The sequence below is a fragment of the Hemicordylus capensis genome, chromosome 4 (assembly GCF_027244095.1).
Source record: "Hemicordylus capensis ecotype Gifberg chromosome 4, rHemCap1.1.pri, whole genome shotgun sequence".
Classification (NCBI taxonomy): domain Eukaryota; kingdom Metazoa; phylum Chordata; class Lepidosauria; order Squamata; family Cordylidae; genus Hemicordylus; species Hemicordylus capensis.
The window spans coordinates 246,417,929-246,440,517 of NC_069660.1; the positions used below are offsets into that span (position 1 = coordinate 246,417,929).

General features: G+C 43.3%; 1 protein-coding gene across 4 annotated transcripts in view; it reads left to right on the forward strand.

Annotated features, from left to right (window-relative positions):
* Nucleotides 1-22,589, forward strand: part of LAMA3 (laminin subunit alpha 3) — a 212,716-nt gene that overhangs the window by 124,268 nt on the left and 65,859 nt on the right. For all 4 annotated transcript variants that reach the window (XM_053242489.1, XM_053242490.1, XM_053242491.1 and 1 more), the window contains 6 exons: nucleotides 322-462; nucleotides 1,228-1,392; nucleotides 1,856-1,957; nucleotides 3,545-3,628; nucleotides 7,368-7,598; nucleotides 20,589-20,702. In XM_053242489.1, the coding sequence (XP_053098464.1) occupies nucleotides 322-462; nucleotides 1,228-1,392; nucleotides 1,856-1,957; nucleotides 3,545-3,628; nucleotides 7,368-7,598; nucleotides 20,589-20,702 (837 nt within the window). The remainder of the gene's footprint in view (nucleotides 1-321; nucleotides 463-1,227; nucleotides 1,393-1,855; nucleotides 1,958-3,544; nucleotides 3,629-7,367; nucleotides 7,599-20,588; nucleotides 20,703-22,589) is intronic.

Below are 22,589 nucleotides of genomic sequence, written 5' to 3' on the forward strand. Positions count from 1 at the left end.
CATGATAAGCTGTGTGACAATAACCTGCAAAAATGTATGTCTGGAAGGGCCCTAATTTAAACAGACGTCTGTATTTCTAAGCAGGTCATGGGCTTGCCTTTTATGCACTGAAGGGGCAAAAGTGTAAATATGCCATTGGCTTGAAAGCCTCTTTTCAAAAGAGACAATTTCACTTGCATTTGTGCTATGACACACTGAAAGTCCACGCTGTGAATAGCGTTCTCTTTGATTTTGTATGTGTGTTACAGCTCTTTTCATGTGTATACTACTGCTGGAGTTTTATGTAAAAACATTTAATGACTTATTGCAAATTACTTCTAGGAGAATGTTGAAGGTATACAATGTGACATGTGCCGCTCTGGATCATTTAATTTGGACTCTGCTAATCCAAAGGGTTGCACCAGTTGTTTTTGTTTTGGAGCAACCAATAATTGTCTCAGTACAAATAAACACAGAGTTAAGGTATGTTCACTATGCGTTATTATTTTTGTCGTTATTGTAAGGGCCTGAGGTTTTGTCCACTGCTGTAATACCCAGGCTACATGTTCTACTCACTATAGGGCCTTGCATGCCTATGGTGAATATCCCCCGACACCAGGCAGTCCGCTTGTGAATCAAGGCTATCCTATAGTTTCCCCAGCTCCCATTCCATGTTGTCAGTGGCTGCAAGAAAGGTTGGAGAAACTCACTCCATTATGTTGCTTATTTGCAAGTTGAGCAATGCCAAATAGTGGTTGGGGTGTGTGTGCACGGCAGAGAGAGTGAAATTCCAGATGCTCACCCCCCTAACATCCTAGAACCAGTGTACTATAGTGGTTAAAGTGTTGGACTAAGACTAGGAGACCTGAGTTCAAGTCTTCATTCAGCCATGAAACTCACTTGGTGATTCCAGGATAGTAATTTTCTTCTTGGCCTAATCCTTTCTTCTTGGCCTAATCCTTCTTGGCCTATGAGGATAAACATAACCATGTACACCTCTCTGGGCTCCCTGGAGGAAGAGTAGGGAATAAATGTAATATAAATAAAAGGGGCATATGTTCCGCAGTGGCATTTAAAGCCAGCAGGTTTTGCTCATGGCAAAGAGTCGGACAACCTGCTCATATGAAGGAAGGGAAAAAGTTTTCACCACAACCCTGGTGCTCATGCCAATGAGCTCTTTTTCTCTGGGAAAGCTGCACTTAACATATAAACTTTTTCCTTTGTGTCTCTTATCTGTTATACAATTAGTTTGTTGATATGAGGAACTGGCATCTGAAAGCTGTGGATAATGGCATGAGCATCCCTACCACTTTCAACCCTGGCAGCAACACTGTTGTTGCTGATGTTCAAGAGTTGCCTCCCTCTGTGCACAATTTGTACTGGGTGGCACCGCCATCTTACTTGGGAGAAAAGGTACATACCCCTTAATGTTCTTACTTTATTGCCAAAAATCTAAAGGCTCCTTCATTGTTTAAAATGTTTAAGTTCAACGTTTCTTTGTTCTCCTGCTCCTTTTTCACGCTCACTGAGGTTATCTTTTCCTCCATCTCTCTTTCTCCATATCATATCTTTTATGAGGCCATCTCCTCTTGCTAGTCTTTTCCTGTTCTTAATCTATAGCTCATAGATGTAATAATTTTCTAGCAGCCAAGGGCTCCTTGTGCACACCGAAAGGCCTTCTGAAGGTGTGTGATTGGGCACACATGCTCTTTTTCTGATCCCTCCACTGCTGCATCCCTTTAGAACCTGTGCTGGTATTTCTGGAAGTATCATTGCAAGGACCTAAAGACTGAGAATGCTGGGTGATGTTAATATTTAGAAATGATACCTTAAGCTCTCGTAATTATTCTCTTAATCATTTTAATGTGTTGTTCAGCTTTCTTCATATGATGGATACTTGAGTTATCAGGTGAAATCCTTTGGCCTACCTAGTGAAGGAATGACTCTACTGGAAAAAAGACCTGATGTGCAATTAACTGTAAGTAACTTGTGTATGAGTCAGGAAACCAGACTTCTGCACATTAAACTGCTTTCAAGAAACCTTATGCTTGTTCAGATTATTTTCTCTTAAGGATTCTATGTGGAAAGCTGGCCTTGCATTTCCATGTTCCTTCTCCTGTTTCTTGTTCAGCACGTCCCTTCTTTCCTCAATGTGGAGTGAGGTGAAAGCCTGATATGTGTCTAAATGAGGCAACTTGATGACTGTGGGACGATTGAGATGATAATCTCATCCATGGTTTAGATGGTTGTGAATCAACCTTCTTTCCTGTCAGGCTTGAATACTTCCACTCCCACCCTCTCCTTTTTGCTTTGCATGCCAAGGGAAGAAATCAAACACACTTTTGCTTTTGAACTAATCAGCTCCCTGTTAGCATCCAAACTCGAGGGACTGTGGTTTGTTAAAACAAAACTGAGATCAAACTGTGGTGTGATATCCTGTTTTGTTTTAACAAACCAGTTAGAACTAACCACAGTTCCCCATGTTTGGCTATAACAGAGAAATGTGGCTAGTTCAAAAGTGAAAGTAGAATATTTCAATCTTCTCAAGCACGTGAAAGAGTTAGGGTGGGTGGGGAGGACACAGACAAGCCACACTGGCAGGCAGTCTTGTTCATAAGCATCTAAACCAGTCCCTCACAACATAAGGCCCAAGTGCTGGATTTGGCCCACAGGGACTATTTTACTGTACCCCAGGTATCCTGCAGCCACACAGGAGCTGGAAACTGCCTTATAGTGTCATCCTGTGCATGCTTTCTCAGAAATATGCTCCATGCACAAAAATGAGCCCAGTGAGGCTTACTTCCATGTAAGCATGCCTAGTATTGCAGCCTGAAAGCAACAATTTAGGGAGAGGAGAGGACTTGGCATTTGTTTGGAGCTGGCATGCACTCTAGGAACCCCACTGATTGAGCAGGGATAGGACCTATTCTCTGGCCACTATCCTTGGTTATAGCTATGGGTCTATTGACAGGGAGAATAGATCCACAAGTAACTAATAATATTTTTAATTTTAATGTAATAATGTGCTAAAAATTGACCCCAGCCCCTGCACGTCAAGTTCTGGATGGTTCCAGCTCAGCAGCGCATTTGAGTTGTGCTGTCCTGTCTAAACCAAGTGTTTGCTTGAACAGGCCCTGTGAGAGTAGAAGATGACTTTAGTTCATCGGAAAAAAGATGTTCCACTTTCAAATTTGGGATGTTCTGGTTTGGGTGTTTACTATTTCTTGCAAGGGAAGGATGATGGGGGCAAGGGGAGTAGAGGAATGAATGCATGAGTCTGAAGTTTGTTCCTGATCTCTTCCTAGGTGACATCCTGGTCTAAACAAAGCATTGGCACTGCTTCTATTATTTTCTGAAATGATGCAATATGGAACAATATTGTACCACAAATTCACAGTATAACCATGCTGTATTTTGATGTTGACTTCATTCCTTTTTATTCACATTTAATACTGCTAGCATTTCAGCTGAAATATTTCTAAAGTGAACACAGCATTAAGAAGCATGTTAATTGTTCATATGAATACTGGAACACTAATGTTAGACTTGTAATATTTTGACATAGGGACAGCAAATGAAAATAATCTATGTGGATTCTAATAATCCTTTGCCTGACAGGCAGTATTACGGTTCAGTTCAGCTAACTGAGGTAAGACGTATAATAATTCACTTTTATAAATCAATAACTGAGATGTTTTCCCTCTGTCTTTTCAAAAGCATATCAGGAGCAATATATAAAACATGCTCTTGCTTCAAAGCACATTACAATTGATTATTTGACATTTGTCAACACTGAGTGGAAATGTGACAAAAACTGCAGTGCCAGTGGCTGTCATGATGAGGGAAATTACTTAAAGTATATTCTTTGAAATTAAGAGAGCAAATTCTCCTTTTAATTTCAGTGGGACTGCTTTCAGTAATTTTCCTCATCATGCCAGCCAGTACTGTATAAGTACTAACCTGGTATGGATGACATGGTGGGCAGCATACAGACTAAATTACTGCCGAGCAGTCCTATTGAAATGAATTAGCTCTATAGCGTAGCTCCTGAGAAGTACTATTGAATAACTTAGTTGGTGGTGCTCATTGTAAAGAGATTATTAGTGTATCAAGTGAGGAGATGTTCTATTTCTCTTGCTTTTTGTTTGATAAATAGCTGATAAAGTTTCTTTAATGGGTAATCTAGCTGCAGGGTCAGGCCTCAGACCAGTCTTTATATACTGCTGGGGGGAAATGGCAGTTTTGCATTCTGAATATGCAGAGAGAACAGTTGGCTGGAGGTGAAGCAGCCCTGGGATATGGTTGCTCTGTATTTATTGATTACATCTTTATCCCACATTTCCTCTAAGGAACGTAGGATGGTAGACAAGTTTTCCCTTCCTTCATTATATCCTCATACTCTAACCATGGCACTACACTGCATATAGTTATGCTGTGTTTTGGAAATTGATGCGGGATTAACCGTTCTGCTGCCTGCTTTAGGAATCTTCTTGCTTCCAGTAAATAAAATACAGGCAAAGCATATTGGAAGCAAGTCGATTGCTAAAGCTGGCAGCAGAATATACGCAGATATTACAAATAAGCTATATCTTTTCAGTGCTCCTGCACTCATCCAAAGGAAAATAAACCCTATAGTGCAGTCAGTGGAATTCTCACTGCTTAGGGCAGCAGTGTTCATTGCTGTTGATAAGTTAAACTGTGAAAATGGTGTTAAGCTATTCTGTCATATTTTGCAATATTTCCTAGAATTATTGTGCTCTGCCTATATGTACAAAGGTACTTTTCCTGACTGTCTGAATGTTAAAAATCAAGCTGGGTTCTTTTCTGATGCATGCCAGGGCTTGAAAGCTAAAAATACTTCCACTCATATTCTGCCTCCAGTTAACACATGTGCTTGCTGATGGCTTCAGACCTTTCCAAACAAACCATGGTTTGATGTGTGAGGTTTTCCCGTAGGCATTAGAAGCAAGGCTAAAGCAGAATCTGTCAGTGAGGGCAGAATAATTATCCTAGCTCCTTAGCCATGGTCTTCCAATGCCCCTCAAGTTCTAGTATTGGGTATATGTGTGCAATTATGCTATCTCCAAAGTTCTATGTTATGTTTTGATGCCATCGAAAGTAGATGTGGGATTTTCTTTCATTTAAATCCCAAGCCCTTTTTGCTCTTTCTAGTTTGCAGTTGACAAATGCCCAAGAGGCAATTTAGTTTAAGATTTCAAGAGAGAGTTTCTAATGAACCTTCCATTGTGTTTCATTACCGCTTTGTAAAAGGGACTTATTGCATATTCCAACCAAAATGTTAGATTGCTTGCTACATGGATATGTTGTTCCCTTAACTGTGAATGAGCCATTATATTAATAGTCTCAAATATCCAAGTGAATCCTTCTAGAAAAGGGCAGGTCCCAATCAGTGGAGAGTGTCGCCACCTTTTCTGTCCCATCTGCTTCTGAACGACTATGTTGCCTTCCTAAGCCACATCAGTTTCCCAGAAGCAGGGAAGTACCTTCCCAAACAAAGCCTCATCTCTTGTTGCTCGTCCATTGCTGTTCCCTGTGGGTAACACTTGTGTGAGGCTCATTGCTCTCTGCTCAGGGGTGTGGTCGTTATTGGGGATGGAGAGGCCTCAGAGATGCTACTGCCAGGGAGGGATGGTGACATCATCAGAGCCCCCTTCCTTGGCTGCTCAGCCTGCCTACTCACAGGGCACTCCCAGGTGGTCTTTCCTTAAATAGCCCCACGCTGCCCGAGCAAGCCTCGCAAAATTTGGGGCCAAGACAGGATCTCGTCCCCAAACCTTGCATGAGATCCTGAGACTCCTGCAAGAATTTGCAAGCATCACATGACCCGTGCCATGCTCCTTGCCTGGGCTGCTGTTGCAGGGGTTTCCCCACATAGGCCACAACAGCAGCTATGCAATGCTTTCATAAGAAAATAAGCTATTACTTTGCACTTTGCCGAGCATCGCTTTAGAGCACTCCTCCATATGCAATCCCATGTGAAATCTTTTGCTCCAACTCTAGTTTGTTGTTACTACATGTTGACTTCTGAGCTTGGTCCCCAAATGATGGTCCCACATCATTTATTTTGCTTGTCTCTTGCTTGCATTTTCTGCATTTGCCATTCTGCTAGTACCAGGGGCGTATCTAGGGTAGGGCAGGCAGGGCACGTGTCCCAGGCACCACTTGAAGGGGGGCACCATTAAAAAAAATTTTTTTTTTTAAAAAAGGCTGCCGAAAACAAAATGGCCAACACACATGCTCAAATGACCTTTATGAGGCCCTAAGCCATGCCAGGCCTTGCAGGGGCCATTTGAGCATGTGTGGTGGCCATTTTGTTTTCAGAAGCCATTAAAAAAATATTTTTAAAAATGGCCACTGCACATGCTCAAATGGTCCTTGCGAGGCCCTAGAGGCCAGTGGGGGAAGGGGAAACTTTGCAGACCCCCCATGGCCTTTAGGAAGCCCCCCCAAGGGGCTACAGGTAAATATTAAATATATATATAATATATGTCACTGTACACATATTTAGTTTGGAACTATGTACAGAGAATCAGGGCTTATGAATACTGAGCTGAAGCTTATGAGCTAGGATTGTATTCATTTGCTCTTACTTTGCTTCTTGTGATAAGTGAGTTAAATGTGATGTCTTAATAATATGGCTATTAATGATGAGTTTGTCTTTGAATCAGTGTGAAATCCTTAGTATTAAGGCCCACTGGGAGTTTCTTGCTCTCTTTCTCTCATTTTAACTGTCTTTCTGAAATACTAGACTATATTCCAAGCAGTGACACAGTTTACTCTGCATATACTTTAATTATTTTCAGAGTAACTGGGGAAAGTCAAATTCTCCATTTATTTTTAAAACTTATGTAATAGTGATGCTACAATTCATAATAGAGAATTAGACAGGCACTTGTGTTTAGTTTTCCAAGTACACCTCCACATAGTATTTGGGTATTTCATGAGCCCCAGCATACCGAAATTTGTAGTTTTTCCAGCATTTTTTGGTCTGGCTACATCCACTGCTAAATAGTTTTTGAAATATTAAAAGATTAACAAGCTTGACTTGTATTTTCCAGCTGATATTATGGTAAAGTTATCTGAAAGCTGGGTGTCAGATGTTTGGACAGGGGGCGCAATTTCAGTGTTTGCCCTAGGTACTATTTTCCCTAGATACACCTCTGGCTGGTACTCCTTTCCCCTTTTTTGCTGTCAGTGTCTGATCTCTCCTTTTCTTGAGTCTCCTGCGTTTGCAGACAAGAAAGCAATGTCACCCTCCTCCCCACTTTTTGAATGCTTTTTCTGCAAAGTATATATTTCTATACTGAGCAGAGATCATTAATTAAATTTACGCCAGAGCCAACTTTCATTGTATCTTTAATGTGCAGAGAAACTTCAGACATGCAAGCAGCAATAACCTGGTATCTCGAGAAGAGATGATGATGGTCCTGTCTAGACTAGATGGATTACAAATCAGAGGGCTTTACTTCACAGAAACTCAGCGGTTAACCTTGGGCGAGGTTGGACTGGAAGAAGCCACCAGGACAGGAAGTGGAAATGTTGCTTATAATGTGGAGAAATGCTCCTGCCCTCCTGAATATGTGGGTGACTCATGCCAGGTAGGAGATTTCCTTTGATTCTGCTCTGTATCATTCATGAGCCATTGCTGATTATATGGTAACAATATTGATTTAGCTATGGCAATAAGAGGCAGGTGGTTCACAATGATTGAATTCAAAGCACAGCATAGATGCATTTGTGGACAGTTGTAGCAGTTCAGTGGAGCATTTCACCTTCATTGCCTGTAGAAGTTGTGTTTGATTCAGCTATCTTTTTTATGTGGAATATTATAACTTTTAATTAAAAGTAGTTATCAGTACAAAAAGAAACCCAAGTGACACATGCAGTATCAGAACTATAAAGCAATTAAAAATGAAAGATTATGTGGAACACAGCAAATGAAGCCAAATCAGACTTGGTTATCAGTCAACAAACAGATAAAAAGTATACTTAAAATACAAATACAATTCAATTCTCTAACATTGAGGATTTAGTATTAATAACAATATATTTAGCAACCTGGGAAACAGAACATACTAAGTAAGCCTCTAACTGTGAGAACAGAAACGTCTGGCATTTGTTTCCAAAAATACTTGACAAGAGGTAGTGGTGGGGTGGAATTTCATACTAAAGGGGCCACCACCAAGACAGCCCTGTTGCAAAGTCCAACTGATGGAACATGGAGCTCTGGCTAATAATAGGCAGGACGACTATCACTGAGCACCAACTTCGTAGGGAAGTCAGCTCATTTACATACCTTACATATTGGCAATTTTGGCCAGGCATTAATGTCAACGAAAGGGTAGACTGGGCGAGGAAGTGTAGCTGTCCTTATAATATGCTATAATATGCTTGGGCAGTTAACCTTGGAGACCAGTGCACACTGATGAAGTAGGGTAAGATCCAGGCTCAACTAGTCATGACTAAGCACCATTGAAATTAGTGAGATTTAAGTTACAGGACTAACTTGTCTCATTTATCCCAATAGTGCTTTGTCATTACTAACTTAATCTGGAGACTACCCATCATTAATTGGTAGCCACACTGGTCTGTGAAAAACACTGCATAGATGTACCACAATAGCATCTGTGTTGCCTGACAACCCATCCCTTACTTCTACTATTGCCACCCAGTGTCAACCAACAGTTTGACACTGTTGGTTGACTCTTCTGCCTCAATTGCCAGTCAGGAGTTTCCTCTATCACTGTGCATACACACAGGATATTGAATGATGGATTTAGCCAACATTATGCAGAAATAGAACAGAGGAAGAATGTAACTAGGCTTGAAATGTGCCTAAAGCTTGAAATCTGGGTGTGCTGCATACTTCCCTACATTATTTTGAGCAAATTGCTGAATCTGAGTTACAAACTAGAGATAATACATTTGTACCTTAGCAGGTACAGAATCCATTTGTTGTCCATAAGCAGTTATTCTCTTAATCAAGACCGATAGAAATAGAGAGTAATAGTTTGTCATCCAAGTCTAAGGAAGTTTGGAGCAATTAATTGGAGATTACCCTTTTAGCACACACTTTATCTTGTGCCTGTACCTGGTTGCTGTCAAAATAAAGCTTTATGCAGGACTGGAAATGTAGAAGCAGTTGTTTGAAATGTCATCTAGTGGAACATAGCAAGGAACATAGCTATAACTGAACAGGGGCAGGGACGACAACACAAACGTCCCTGGGCCCTTGAACAAGGGGGGGCCTGCCAGATGGGTAACAGCTCACTCTTTGCTCTTCACTGTTGATATTGTATGAATATATCAGGTAATTGTAGTAGGTATATATGTTTATATGGGATGCTCTTCCAGTGGCTGTCCATTCTCTAGCATCTGTGGCTGTTTTTAAAAAAAACCCAACTGAAAACACTTGTATATGTCCAGGCTTTTACCCCTTAGGTTGCCACTCACTCCTTTCTGGCTGCTGTTTTGTTTTTATGGCTGTTGATTTTTGGTGTTTTTATGGTCTTAATTGGTTTTAACATTTTAATGTGAATTTGTGGAATGTTATTGTATATTAACCTTTATATACCACCTTGGGATAAGCTTATTTAAAGGTGGTATATAAATTGAACAATAAATAATATATTAAAATGGTTTTGAGGCAGGGAAATGTGTGTGCAGAAGTGTGTGCATGTGTGAAAGTGTCTGTGTGCGTAGGGTGTGTGTGATATTATTTTCATAGATACAAGGCAGAGGTCATGCCAAGAATGTTATGTTTTTCATCATGCCCTTACAGTTCTTCTGCAGCAAAGATAAGGGGAGAAGAAGAAGGCAGGAGGCCCAGGGCTCTATCTTTACAAGGGCCCACTCCATCCTTGCTATGCGCCTGTGTATAGCACAGTATGGCCGATAGTGCTGTGCTGTACAATCTCTTATCTCTCCTCTCCTCTCTGCCTACTTCATGTCTGCCCCTGATGTGTGATAAAATTCTCTTTACCACTTGGCATTATCTTGTATCGGTTTTCTTCTTGAGTTACAATAATAATCTAGTACTTGTTTTTTTGGTCACTTCTGAAAGTATTTTCAGTAGTGCTTTTGAACAACTCTCACAGTTGTGAGGGTTGAAACATTCAATTGATTAGCATGCTGAGGCTTGCATTTAATATATGGATCAAATCCTTCCCATTTCTCTTTTCACTCTTGCTTACAACGTGCTCTTTTGTGTGTGTCTTTGCTTTCTTTTCCTAGGCTGATGAAAATATGTAGCCCAAAGGAAGCCATAGAGCTGCTTGCTTAAGCTTCTCACACACCCTACATGTTTTCGCAGAATTACTCAACCCATGATTTACCATTCTAATCGTTTAATACTGTCTGACTGTGTTAGGTAGGGAAGAGGTGATGCCTGCCACACCTACATTCAGATATACCTTCATTTTCAGGAATTGCAAAGTGGTTCATTAACCTCCGGAACTAACATGTGTTGCACAACTTGACTCATGAATAAAATTTAAAGGAGGGGCATATCACAGCATACAGACTTGCTTATCTGAGTCAGAAGCTGAACAATAAGAGGTAGTTCAAGGAAAGGGTTGCAAAGGGGAAGAGTCCTACATGTGAGCAGCAGAGCTGAAAGCTAAGCAAAATGACGGCCGGAATGCAGAGGCCAAGCAACATAGGGTGGCTGGTTTTGTGCATAGGCCTGGGGCACTGTTTGGTACATGCTACACAACAGAGGATAGCATTTCATCACTTTCAGGGCCAAGGGCAACAGCAGCTAAATCACTGGGATTTAAAACCAAAACAGGTAATGTGTGTTTTTTCTCCCCCTCTTCTCCACAGCCGTTTTTTTTTAAAGTGTGTTATGCTGCATTTAAGGTATCAATGCCAAACAATGCTTATCTCCTTTTACATTGCGCTATACTTTTTAAAAATTATTTCTATACAAACAAGAGTACCGATACCTGTCAACTGCTCTGTTTTACCCAGGACAGCCACTTTTTTTTAGTGATTCCTGGTGTCCCAGCGTGGCCCACCAAAATCCCAGTTTCATCCTTTGCTTATCCCCAGCTAGCATGACTACATTACATCATTGATTTGATTTTTATTGTTATCTGCTTATTTAATGATCTATATTGTCAGGTATAGACAATATGCCCAAAGACTATATAGCTGGTGGAAAAGCAGGAAACAAATGTCCTCTGAGATCCTGCTTGCTACAGGTTTATTCTGCAAGTACTTTCATAACGTCTCATTGTGCTGTGCATATCCCAGTGGGTCTTCAAAAAAGAAAATTGCCGGATTTACGTGTGTGTGTTTGTGTGTGTGTGTGTGTGTGTACACAAACACACACAATGCCTGCCTGGTGGGGTGGAAGGGTTTGTTATTGTTTTGGGGGAGTGGTTTTTTTGCTTTTTTAACCCCCCTTTTCTTGGGCAAAATGTCCCTTTTCCGCATTCTGAAATGCTGGCAGGTATGGAATACCTGCTATAAAATGTCATTGTTCTGTGTTAGCAAGGTTCATGTTGGAGTCATTAACTGTGTAATTCCTCAGCTGTACTTCTGCAGATTATATATTGATGAAAGACACCAGCAAATGGCTAGCCAGGATGTTTCTTTTTATGTTCAAAATCTTTGCCCCAAGCTTAACATTCCAAGTTCATTTTCCCTGGTGCTTTTAAATTTTGAATGCAAGAGTGGCCATGTTGAAATGGGTGGAAAGCAGATATTGGAGACTACATTGCAAAATGGAAATGTGTGCATTTGTCAAAGTTACAGGGCAACATCCAGACTAAACTATTTATGACTGAGGCTACAGTCTTTCAATCATGGCAACCCTGGTTAAAGAGTTAACCAAGATTGCTGAGCCTCATGGAGCTAGTTGTGAGAAAGCAGATTCCCTGCCAATCCTGGTCAAACAGCTGTGGTTAAATCTCATTTAATCAGAATCTGATCCTGATCTGAACACAGCCAAAGTTCCATTTACATTAATCATGACTAACTTGTTTCATTGATTTCAGTGGCGCTTAGTCTAGAGGTTGCCCCCCGTTTTCTATGTGGAAGAACTATCTGTATACAAATCTTAATTTCCTACAGGATGGAGATGGAAAATGATGTTTGAATCTGCAGGAGGCTGCTGCTACTGCTACTACTATTACTACTACTTCTTAGTTTTTATGCACGCTGAGAAAGTACCACTCACCAATCACTTTTAAATGGATTCATTTGTTAATTTATTTCAAGGTGCTTCCTAACCGCTTGTTAGGCTGGGTCATCTGTAACTAATTAGCAAGCTTCCACCCCCATGCCAATAATCCACACCTTAAATGTCTATTCTGGCAGTTACTCAGAAAAACAGCCTCTTGTGAATGCAGTTGTTTTAAAAAATGTCTACTACTGCTATTCATATAGCAGTATTCCTTAGCCAAGTTTTTACAGTCTTGATGGTGTTAGTCTTCACAATAATCCTGTGAGGTAGATAATTATTCATGCATTTTTCAGATGGTAAATATAGATTGCTAGATATGTAGTATCTAGATTGTAGATATGTAGTTGCCCAGGGCTGAGCAGTGAGTACCCGGGGCAGAAAGGATTTGATGCCAAGTCTCCCAGATCCAACTAAACACTGAGCCATTCAATTCACTAAGGGTATTCACACGACCAGAGGTGGGGCGGGTGGGTGGGCAGGCTGCGCAAAACTTACTTTCCCCCCAGGCGAGCTCCATGCCCTTCCTACTACCTCCTGGCCACACAGTTCAGCCATGCACATGAATGGTTGTCCTGGGAGCTGTGCAGCTTTCTGGAGTGACTTTCCGATGCATCCCAACCTCTGGGAATCCCACAATACCCTGTGCAATGAGCGCGGTGCATTGGGGGATTCCCCCATGAGATAGGCACTTAAGCGCCCGGCTCGATGACCGTTCAGGCTGCAAGCAGCCCGAGTGATCATACAGCCTCGGAACTAGTGTTAAGGGCATGTTCCGCAGCCGGGCTACGGAGCCAGGTTTAGCAACGCAGCAGCACCAGTATCCATTTGGGATTGGCTTCCTGTGAGAAAGGCCTTGCCATCTACTGAATTCACTAGTTAGGGATCATGCATTGAACATTGTGACTGACATCCAGACTAATGCTGCACAAATGCAACAAAGATGCACCATGCAAGAAGATCACGTAGCTGAGTGGATGCTCAAAGCTGCTCGATCTCTTGCGCTCGTGGTTTGCTTGTGCAAGTATTGTGCTTGTGCGTCAAAGATAGCAGATAGCATCTCCTCATTCCCTGCAACATGGGGAAAATGGGGACTAGGGAAGAGGTTTCACAGCAGGAGGCACACTCCAGGTTGTACAGGTGTACCCTGTTTCACCATTGTGACACAGTCTGCAAATCAAGCTCCCGATTTAGCTAGTGCAACATGTTTGTTGCACTAGAAGCATTAGTCTGAATGTCAGCCATTACATGCATGCTTATAATTGGGCATACTGAAGAAGGCTAGTACATTATTTCAATCATGTATGAAACATGATGCATTTCGCTTTCACCCTGTGTTCATGCAAAGTCATAAACAATCTGTCAAGATTAAAATATCTCTACTCTGTATTTTATCTGAGATCTTTTTGCTCTAGTTAAGATTTACGCTTTATTTTACCAAAGTCTTTCACAGATGTGCTAACTGGTCTCTTTATTCTTAAGAATTGTTTATAACCACATACTTGCTCAGGGTCTGCTCTTAACAGAAATTCATTAATGTGAATGTACAGAACTGTACATTGCACACCAACACACATAGTGATCTGAAAGTAACTTTAAACAGGCAAGTGTGCTTTCGGAGGGCACACTTCTCTCCCCACCCACCCCAACACCCCCAATTCAGGAGGGATTCAGATGCTTAATTGCAAAGTAAGCATGGGTCTGGAACTTCCTGAGGGGTAGAAGAGGCTGGAAGAAAGGTGCATGCAAAAGAAATGTTCTGCCCTGAATCAAGGAATAAGCTTAGGCTTTTTCAGTGGGGCAAAAGAAGAACAAATGATGGTGGATTCATCAGAAACTGTTATTGAAATTTAGTCTTTAATTCAGGCTGAGCTTTTTTCTCAGCATGCCTCTTTAGGTGGTGTCCAAGCAAAGAGTATATGAAATTTTAGGACAAGATGTGAGTTTGGAGTTGAAATCTAATTTTTTCTCTGACATTAAAATTACAAAGTTGAAAACAAATGTTTCTGGTCCAAACAATTTGTTTGGAGATCAAGCTTTTAGGAATTTGAGGAACCTGGGATTTCTGGGTTTGATTTTGCCCCTTGAATCTGCCAAGGAGAGATTGGGTTTTTGTTCTGTCATTTTGAATATTCAATATAGATTTAGAAATGTTGCAGAAGAGACATAGGGGTGCTTTAATTACAGCTGGACCTTATGGAATGAGGATGGATATGACCAAAGAGTCATATCAAAGGAAGTGACCAAGAGGCAACTGGGGCCACAGAGGTTCTCAAGGGTGTGGTTGGCTTTCTTACAGATTTTTCTGTACCTGTATAATAATGATAATGATGATAATGATAATATATTATTTATTATTATAAATAAACAAACTTTGTTTTGATTGATTGATTGCCGTCAAGCCGTTGTCAACTCTTAGCAACCACATAGATAGATTCTCTTCAGGATGATCCATCTTCAACTTGGTCTTTAAGATCTCTCAGTGGTGCACTCATTGCTGTTGTAATCGAGTCCATCCACCTTGCTGCTGGTTGTCCTCTTCTCTTTCCTTCAACTTTCCCCAGCATTATGGACTTCTCAAGGGAGATGGGTTTTCACATAATGTGTCCGAACTATGATAGTTTCAGCCTGGTCATTTGTGCCTCAAATGAAAATTCTGGATTGATTTGTTCTATGATCCATTGGTTTGTTTTCCTGGCTGTCAAAGGGTATCTTCAAAAGTCTTCTCCAGCACCAAAGTTCGAAAGCATCAATGCTTTTTCTGTCTTGCTTCTTCGAAGTCCTGCTTCCGCATCCATAGAGTATCATGGGGAAAACCATTGTCCGAATGATTCTAACCTTTGTAGGTATAGACACGTCACAATATCTAAATATCCTTTCCAAGGCCTTCATTGCAACCCTACCAAGTGCTAGTCTGCGGCATATTTCTTGACTGCTGGATGCTATCCACTACTTCAATGTCTTCATTATCCATTCTAAGGCTGGTTATAGGGATGTGCAAACAGGTTCAACATTGAACATGTTCACCATCGAACCGGTTCGATTCGACTGTTTGGGGTCCAACCCTGAATACACACACCCCAGGGGTTCACAAGGTTGGAAAATTTTTATTTTTTTAAATTTCGCCTTATCCACTTTTGCCTTATCACAGCCCATAGCAAGGAGGAGAGATGGAGAGAAACCCAGTACCCCCACCCTGTCATAGATTGTCCGCTTTCAAGAGGATTGGAAATTGTCCTGCAGTCTTAACGGTGCCAGGCCCCTAGGGCAAAGGGCTAATTTGAGCCAGTGGTTAAGAACAGTCATCCAAATTTTGGCCTCAACATTTATCATGCCAGTTTCCAGATGCAGAGTGGCATTGGAGATATAGCAGGGCACTTGTAAAGCCGCTCTTAGGAATTTAGATTGGACATGTTATAGTATGATAAAATTAGAGGGTGGTCTTGGGTGGGCACCATAGATTAATTGTTCCAGCGGTTTGGCCTCATATAGTTTGAGTGCTGCAGGGATGTAATGACCACCTCTAGTCCAAAGGAACCTCAAGATAGCAGTGGAGCTCCTCTGTGCCGCTAAGACAACATGTTCACAATGGGCCTTTCTTGAGCCAGAGGCATGGAGAGCCACCCCCAGTTATGTAAAACTGGTGACCTGTTCAATTCTGTGTCCATCAATACTCCAATTGTGGTTCTTAAGTCTTTTGGCAAAGGCCATGACTTAGTTTTATGATAGCTTATTTCAAGTTGTTCATCTTTGCAATACTGTGCCAATGCCGACAGAGCCCTTCTGAGGCCCACAGGGGTCCTCAAGAGGATTGCAGCAGTATCTGCATAGAGTAAGATGGAGATGGGTCTTTCAGCCAACCTGGGAGGGTGGAAGTCAGGGTTATTTAGGTGGATCACCATGGCATTGATATAGAAATTGAACAGAAGTGGAGCCAGGATGCAGCTCTGTTTGACTTGCTTCTGGGTTGATATGGGGTTTGTAAGGTGTCCTTGAGGGCTGCATCTTACTCTGAGTGTTGTATCTGTGTGGAGGGCATGAATCAGTAAAAGCAGACATTGATCAATTGTAGTGGATTCAAGCTTTTCCCATAGCCTGAAATGGGAGAGAGTCAAATGTGGCCTTAAGGTCTATGAAGGCAGCATACAGGGAGGAGGAGTTGTTGAAGGAATATTTTTCAATGAGGTATTGAGGCACCAGGCACTGATCAGTTGTGGATCTGCCTTCTCTAAAGCCCGCTTGTTTGTTTGCCAGCATTTCTTCTCGTTAGCCAGTCCTTGAATTTCTCATGTATATGTCTGGCATACAATTTGCTGATGTTATAGAGCAGGCTAATAGGCCTACACTTGACAGGGTCATCACTGTATGTACTCATCCCTGATAGCCCACAGATACGTCGGGGTAAATGAAACTAATATGTGGACTGGCACACTCCAATATGGAGGGGATTCAAAGTAAAAGCCCTGCCTGTAAAATCTCCAGGTGAACCTCACTGGGGAGGCTATTGCATAAACGGGGTGCAATCACCGACAAGGCTCTCTCCCTAGTAGCCACCCACCTCATCTTGTTTGGCAGAGGCACTTGGAGCAAGGCCTGCAAAGGTGATCTTAAGGTCTGAGTCGGGACATCTGGGGTAGGGATGTGCATGGACTGGTTTGGTGCCTCCTTTAGGAAGTGCTGAACCAGCTTGGGTGCCTGCAGCCAAACTGGTTTGGTGGGGTGGGGAGCGGTTTTCTTAAAAAGCAGGTAAGCAGGCTTCCTGCTCTTCTGCTGCCCCACTGCTTTTCCGTTACGCAGCGTTTGCTCTACCAAAAGCTGCACGCTGCTGTGGCGCTGTTCCCTGCAGCCTGTGTGCAGCATCGGCATGCACATGGCTGCCATGCATGTGTGCAGGGAATGGCGGCCATGTGCAAGCCCATGCCGTGCACAGGCTTCAGGGAACAGCACCACACCCAGAAAAGCGGTGGCGTGGCAGTGGAGCAGGTAAGGACCTGCTTACATGCTTTTTAAGGAACAGCTCCCTGCCCCTGCACAAGCCGTTCATTCACATCCCTAATATTGGGTAAGGCACTCCCAAGCCATTTAAGCTGTAAAGGTTAAAACCAGCACTTTGAGTTGGGCCCGGAAACAGACTGGGAGCCAATGCAGCTGATGAAGCATTGGCATAATATGATCAAAATGTCCAGTCCCAGTTAATAATCTTGCAGCCCTATTTTGTACCAGCTGTAGTTTCTGCCTTTTCAAAGGCAGCCCCGTATACCACGCACTGCAGTAATCTAAGCCCGAGGTTACCAGAACACGAGTAACTGTGGCCAAGCTATCTCTATCCAGGTAAGGTTGCAGTTGATGTATTGGCCCAAGCTTATAAATGGCACTTGGAGCCACTTGAGCCTCTAGCGACAGTGCTGGATCGATGAGCACCCCCAGACTGTGAACCTGGTCCTTCAGGGGGAGTGCAACCCCACCTAGAACAGGCTGAACATCATTCACCCGGGCAGAGGAAACACCGACCAACAATAGTTCTGTCTTGACTGGATTGAGTCTCAGTATCATGGGCATGCTGGAAGACTCTGAGGAGGAGCTGGAGGAGGGGACGGAGGTTACAGCAGAGGAGGGAAGACAAGGACCAGAAGTTGCAAAGGAGAGTGGGTCCAATGCACGGAGAGTTGAAAATGAGTTAGAGCCGGGTGAGGCAGCTCTTGTGGAGGAGGCACAACTGGTCAGCTGTGGAGAGGTGTCAGTCCAAGAGACAGCAAGAGTTAAGGAACTGCATGCGTAGAACAACAGGCAAAGCTGCTGACTCAGGATCTCTTAACAGCACCGGAGGTCAGCCTATTTAAGGCAACTGCACCACAGCTACCCTGCTGATAGCAGTGTCAATTTCCTGTGAGCTAATCGGCTGTGTTCGTGTATTGCCTTGACCATGTTTGGACCCTGGACTGTGTTGACCTTGCCCGTGGACTGCGATTTGGACTCTGTTGGATTGATTGGATTGGATTTGGACTGAACCTGGTTTGGAGAATTTCTTCCTCTAAGACTTTGCCATTATACTTCTGCCTCTGCCTGTTTTACGCTCCGTCTGGCTAGCCTGACAGATTTATGACACTCAACTTTCTCACTCGCATCTAGTCCATTACAGCATCCAGGCACACCGATTCAGGACAGTCACCGCCTGAACTGTATTTGATAAAAAGGAGATACAACTGAGTGTCATCCACATACTGATGACACCTCAGGCCAAATCTCCAGATGACCTCTCCCAGCAGTTTTATTTAAAATGCTAAGCAGCATAGGGGAAAGAATGGAACCCTGTGGAACCCCAAAGCATAACTGACAAGGGATTGAGCAGTACCACCTTTTGGGAATGGGCCTCGAGGTGGGAGCGGAATCACCTCCAAACAGTGCCTCCCACACCCAACTTAGCCAGCCTATCCAAAAGGATACCATGGTCAATGGTATCAAAAGCTGCTGAGAGATCCAAGAGAATTAACAGTGTTGCACTAACCCTGCCTCTCTCTGTCTCTGCACAGGTCATTCCACAGGGTGACCAAAGCAGTTTCTGTTCCAAAGCCAGGCCTGAAGCCTGAATGAAATGGATCGAGATAATCCATTTCCTCCAAGCAAGTCTGGAACTGGTCAGCTCAAGCACCCTGCCCAGGAAGGAAATATTGGCCACAGGCCTATAGTTGTTTACATGATCCTTTGGATCCAGACTTGGTTTCTTTAGGAGTAGTTGAATAATAGCTTCCTTCAATGGAGCTGGGACCACTCCTTCTCGCAATGAGGCATTTAGAACCTGCTGGACCCAGATAAAATCCCCTTCCTACCAGATTTAATAAGCATGAAGGGCAAGGGTCAACCATGCATGTGGCCGGCCGAACTCAACTAAACACCTTGTCCATACTCTCAGGCACCAATAATTGAAACTCCTCCAGGAAAATTGGACCAGGTGGTACACTGGACACCTCTCCCAATGACACTGCATCAACTGTAGAGTCCAACTCATTGTGGATGTGAGCAACCTTACCCTCAAAGTGCTGTGCAAATGCGTGACAGCATACTACTTCTAACACATCTTGCCCCGTGGCCAGATTTCAAGAGGCCCCACACCATCCGGAAAAGCCTCTCTGGATGACATTGAGAGGATGCATTGGTGGACAGGGGAAAAAATTGCTTTTGTTCCATCCCTACCACGGAATAGGCTTGAAAGTGAGCTCTATCCTCTGTGTGCTCAGACTCACCCTGAGTTTTCCTCCACTTACAGTCCAGCCATCTCCAGCTTGCTTCATTACCCTCAGCTCAGGTGTATACCAAGGCGCTGCACAGGCTCTGCTTTGTGGGAGAGGGCACTTGGGAGTGATTGTGTCAACCGCCCGAGCCTTCGCTCCATTCCAGAGAGCAACTAGAGCTTCAACAGGAGCTCTAGTTCCTGCCATACCAACTAGAAAATCCCCCAGAGCCCTCAGGAATCCATTGGAGTCTATCAATCTCTGGGGGTGGACTGTGTCTATGGAAGCCACAATGTTGTTTAGCTCAACATATACCATCTGGAATAGACCATATTGTTGACAGCTGTCACTCTCTCTTTTTCATTTATTTATCTCCCCAAAGTGCTTTCCTTTATCTTTGATCAGAATTGAGAACAACTTTGCCTCTCAATGCTTCTCGCTGACAAATTCTTCTCATGCTTCACTTGTCTTTTGGACAAGCTTGTACGTGCAACTTGTACTTTGTACTAAAGAATGCCTCACATTGCCTAAATATCACTTCATTTACCCCCAGGTCAGGTAACTGGGATGAATTAATACAGAGGTGACATCACTGCAAGTTCTTTTGAAACTTAAACTATAAATTAATTGAGATGTTAGGAAAACATTAATTTCCAAACCAAATCCTGGAAAAAAATCTCTGGATTAAAAAAAATCATTTAACTATATGTTAAATACTTTTCTATGACAGGGGCTTAAAAACATTCTTGAAGCATTATGCATAATGTTCTAGCGAATAATCCCTCTGGGATTCAGGTCGAGCATCCTTGACAGATATCAAAGCACTGAACTATCTATATTTAAAATGCTCAGGTAGGTTATGGAATTTGGAAATAGATAGCTGCATTGGTTATGTAACACTGGATATGTATTATATTTTTGCCATCTCTCTCCTATTTTGAAACTGATGAAGTTTACTGGATTGCATAGTCTTTAATATTGTTGTGAGCTGACTTTAGCGTTTTAAAACGGAAAAGCAGGATGTAAGCATTTTAAATACACAAAGTAAATAATGGCCTGGCTGTAACCATTCGGCAATAATTTCTTCCATCATAAAATTATGGTTATGTTTAATATGATGCAGTTATGTTTTCAAACAGTGATCTCACTCTTCCCCACTTCACATATAACAGGAATGCAGCCCTGGATTTTATCGTGAGAACAAAGGCTTATTCACAGGACGGTGTGTTCTTTGCAACTGTAATGGAAATGCAAATAGATGTCTGGACGGCTCTGGAACTTGTATTGTAAGTAAACATAATGTATTATTGAATTGCATAACTATTCTTAATTACTAGCTTGTGAAATGCATATCTTTGACTTCAGTCTTACAATCTCTGATAGGTCCCACATCTTTAAATCACCCCAGAGCTATCCTGTCTATTAAGGGCTCTCTCATTAAGTCCAGTGGAGAAAATCATTCTGTGCACACATATACAGAGCTGTCCCTCTACTGAAAAGAGTGGGGAAGCATGAGTGTGGGAGCACAAAGGTCTGGCCCCATAATAGAGGCATGGTGACGTGCTTATAGGAACATAGGAAACTGCCATATACTGGGTCGGACCATTGGTCTATCTAGCTCAGTATTGTCTTCACAGACTGGCAGCGGCTTCTCCAAGGTTACAGGCAGGAATCTCTCTCAGCCCTAGGGATGTGCACGAACTGGTCCAGAGGCCATTGTAGAGGCCTCTGAACTGGTTCTAATGTGGCACCATTCAAAGGTTCGATGCTGGGGTGGTTCTTTAAGGGTGGGGGAGGGTGCACTTACCCCCCCCCCGCCACTCTTCCCCCACCGGCACTCCGCTTTTTGGAAAGCATATGGGAGCAGCAGTGGAGCTCCCTGCTGCTCCTTCCCCCATTCTCAGCCGGAAGTGGCCAGAAGTAACATCTGTGTGTGCGCTCAGCCCGCATGCGCATACACATCCCACCTGGCGGGCACACGTCACACATGTCAAATGCATGTCGTGTGCACCGGACACGACGTGCGCACGTGTGCGGGGGCCAGGCGCACACGTAGATGTTACTTCCGGCCGCTTCTGGCTGAGAATGGGGGAAGGGGTATGCTGCCACCCCATATGCTTTCCAAAAAATGGAGCACCGGCGGAGGAAGAGCGGCATCAGCGGGGGGAGGGGGGAGAACTGCACCCTCCCCCGCCCTTAAAGAACCACCCCCCTGGCATCGAACGGCAGCTCCATGGTTCCGTGCACACCAATACTCAGCCCTATCTTGGAGACGCCAGGGAGGAAACTTGGAACCTTGATGTTCTTCCCAGAGCGGTTCCATCCCCTAAGGGGAATCTCTTGCAGTGCTCACAACTCAAGTCTCCCATTCATATGCAATCAGGGCAGACCCTACTTAGCTAAGAGGACAAGTCATGCTTGCTACCACAAGACCAGCTCTCCTCTCCTCATGGGCCTCCTGGGTCCCCCTCTCTGCTTCCTCCACATGGAGGAAAGCAGGGAACGGTCTGCTCAGCAGAGAGGCAAGAGGCCTGTGCAGTCAATTGGGAGGAGGGAGGGCAGCTGGAAAGAGCTTGCAATCTCCCATCCCGGTAAAAGGGGGAGCTCTTCATGCTGCACCACATCCCACCCTCCCTCCCTGGGTAAAAGTTAAAGTTAGTTAAGGGGAGGAGTTCTCCCCTCCTTGCTCCCCACCATCCCCACAGTTACTGCCACTGCCACGCAGCTGCGATTAAAAAATAAACACCATGGGGGTGAACTCGCCTCCACCCTCGCTACAGCCTTTGCCTCCATCCCTGGGTGTGTGTGGGGAATTTGAGCAGTGGCACGCTGCTCCTCAGATTTTGCTGCTATAGGCAGATGCCTCCTCTGCCTCCCCGGTAATCCACCATTGCATATGTGGTGCATCCTTCTTTCTTTTACCTAAATGCATCCTCAGGATTCATTACATGGTTAATTTCTTCTCTCCTTGTCCACTTCTTTTACCATTCTTATTCATCATGAATGTATTTTGAGCGTCCAGAGTTCCTTGGCATTATGCAATACTTTGGTTTGGTTAAGCCTTTCAGCATGTTCCAGGAGATGTATGAATCATAAAGCATTTTGACTGGAGAGACAGGCAGGCCGGGGCAAGAAAACACGGACGCCGTGAGATCAAGAGGAGGATAGTTAGT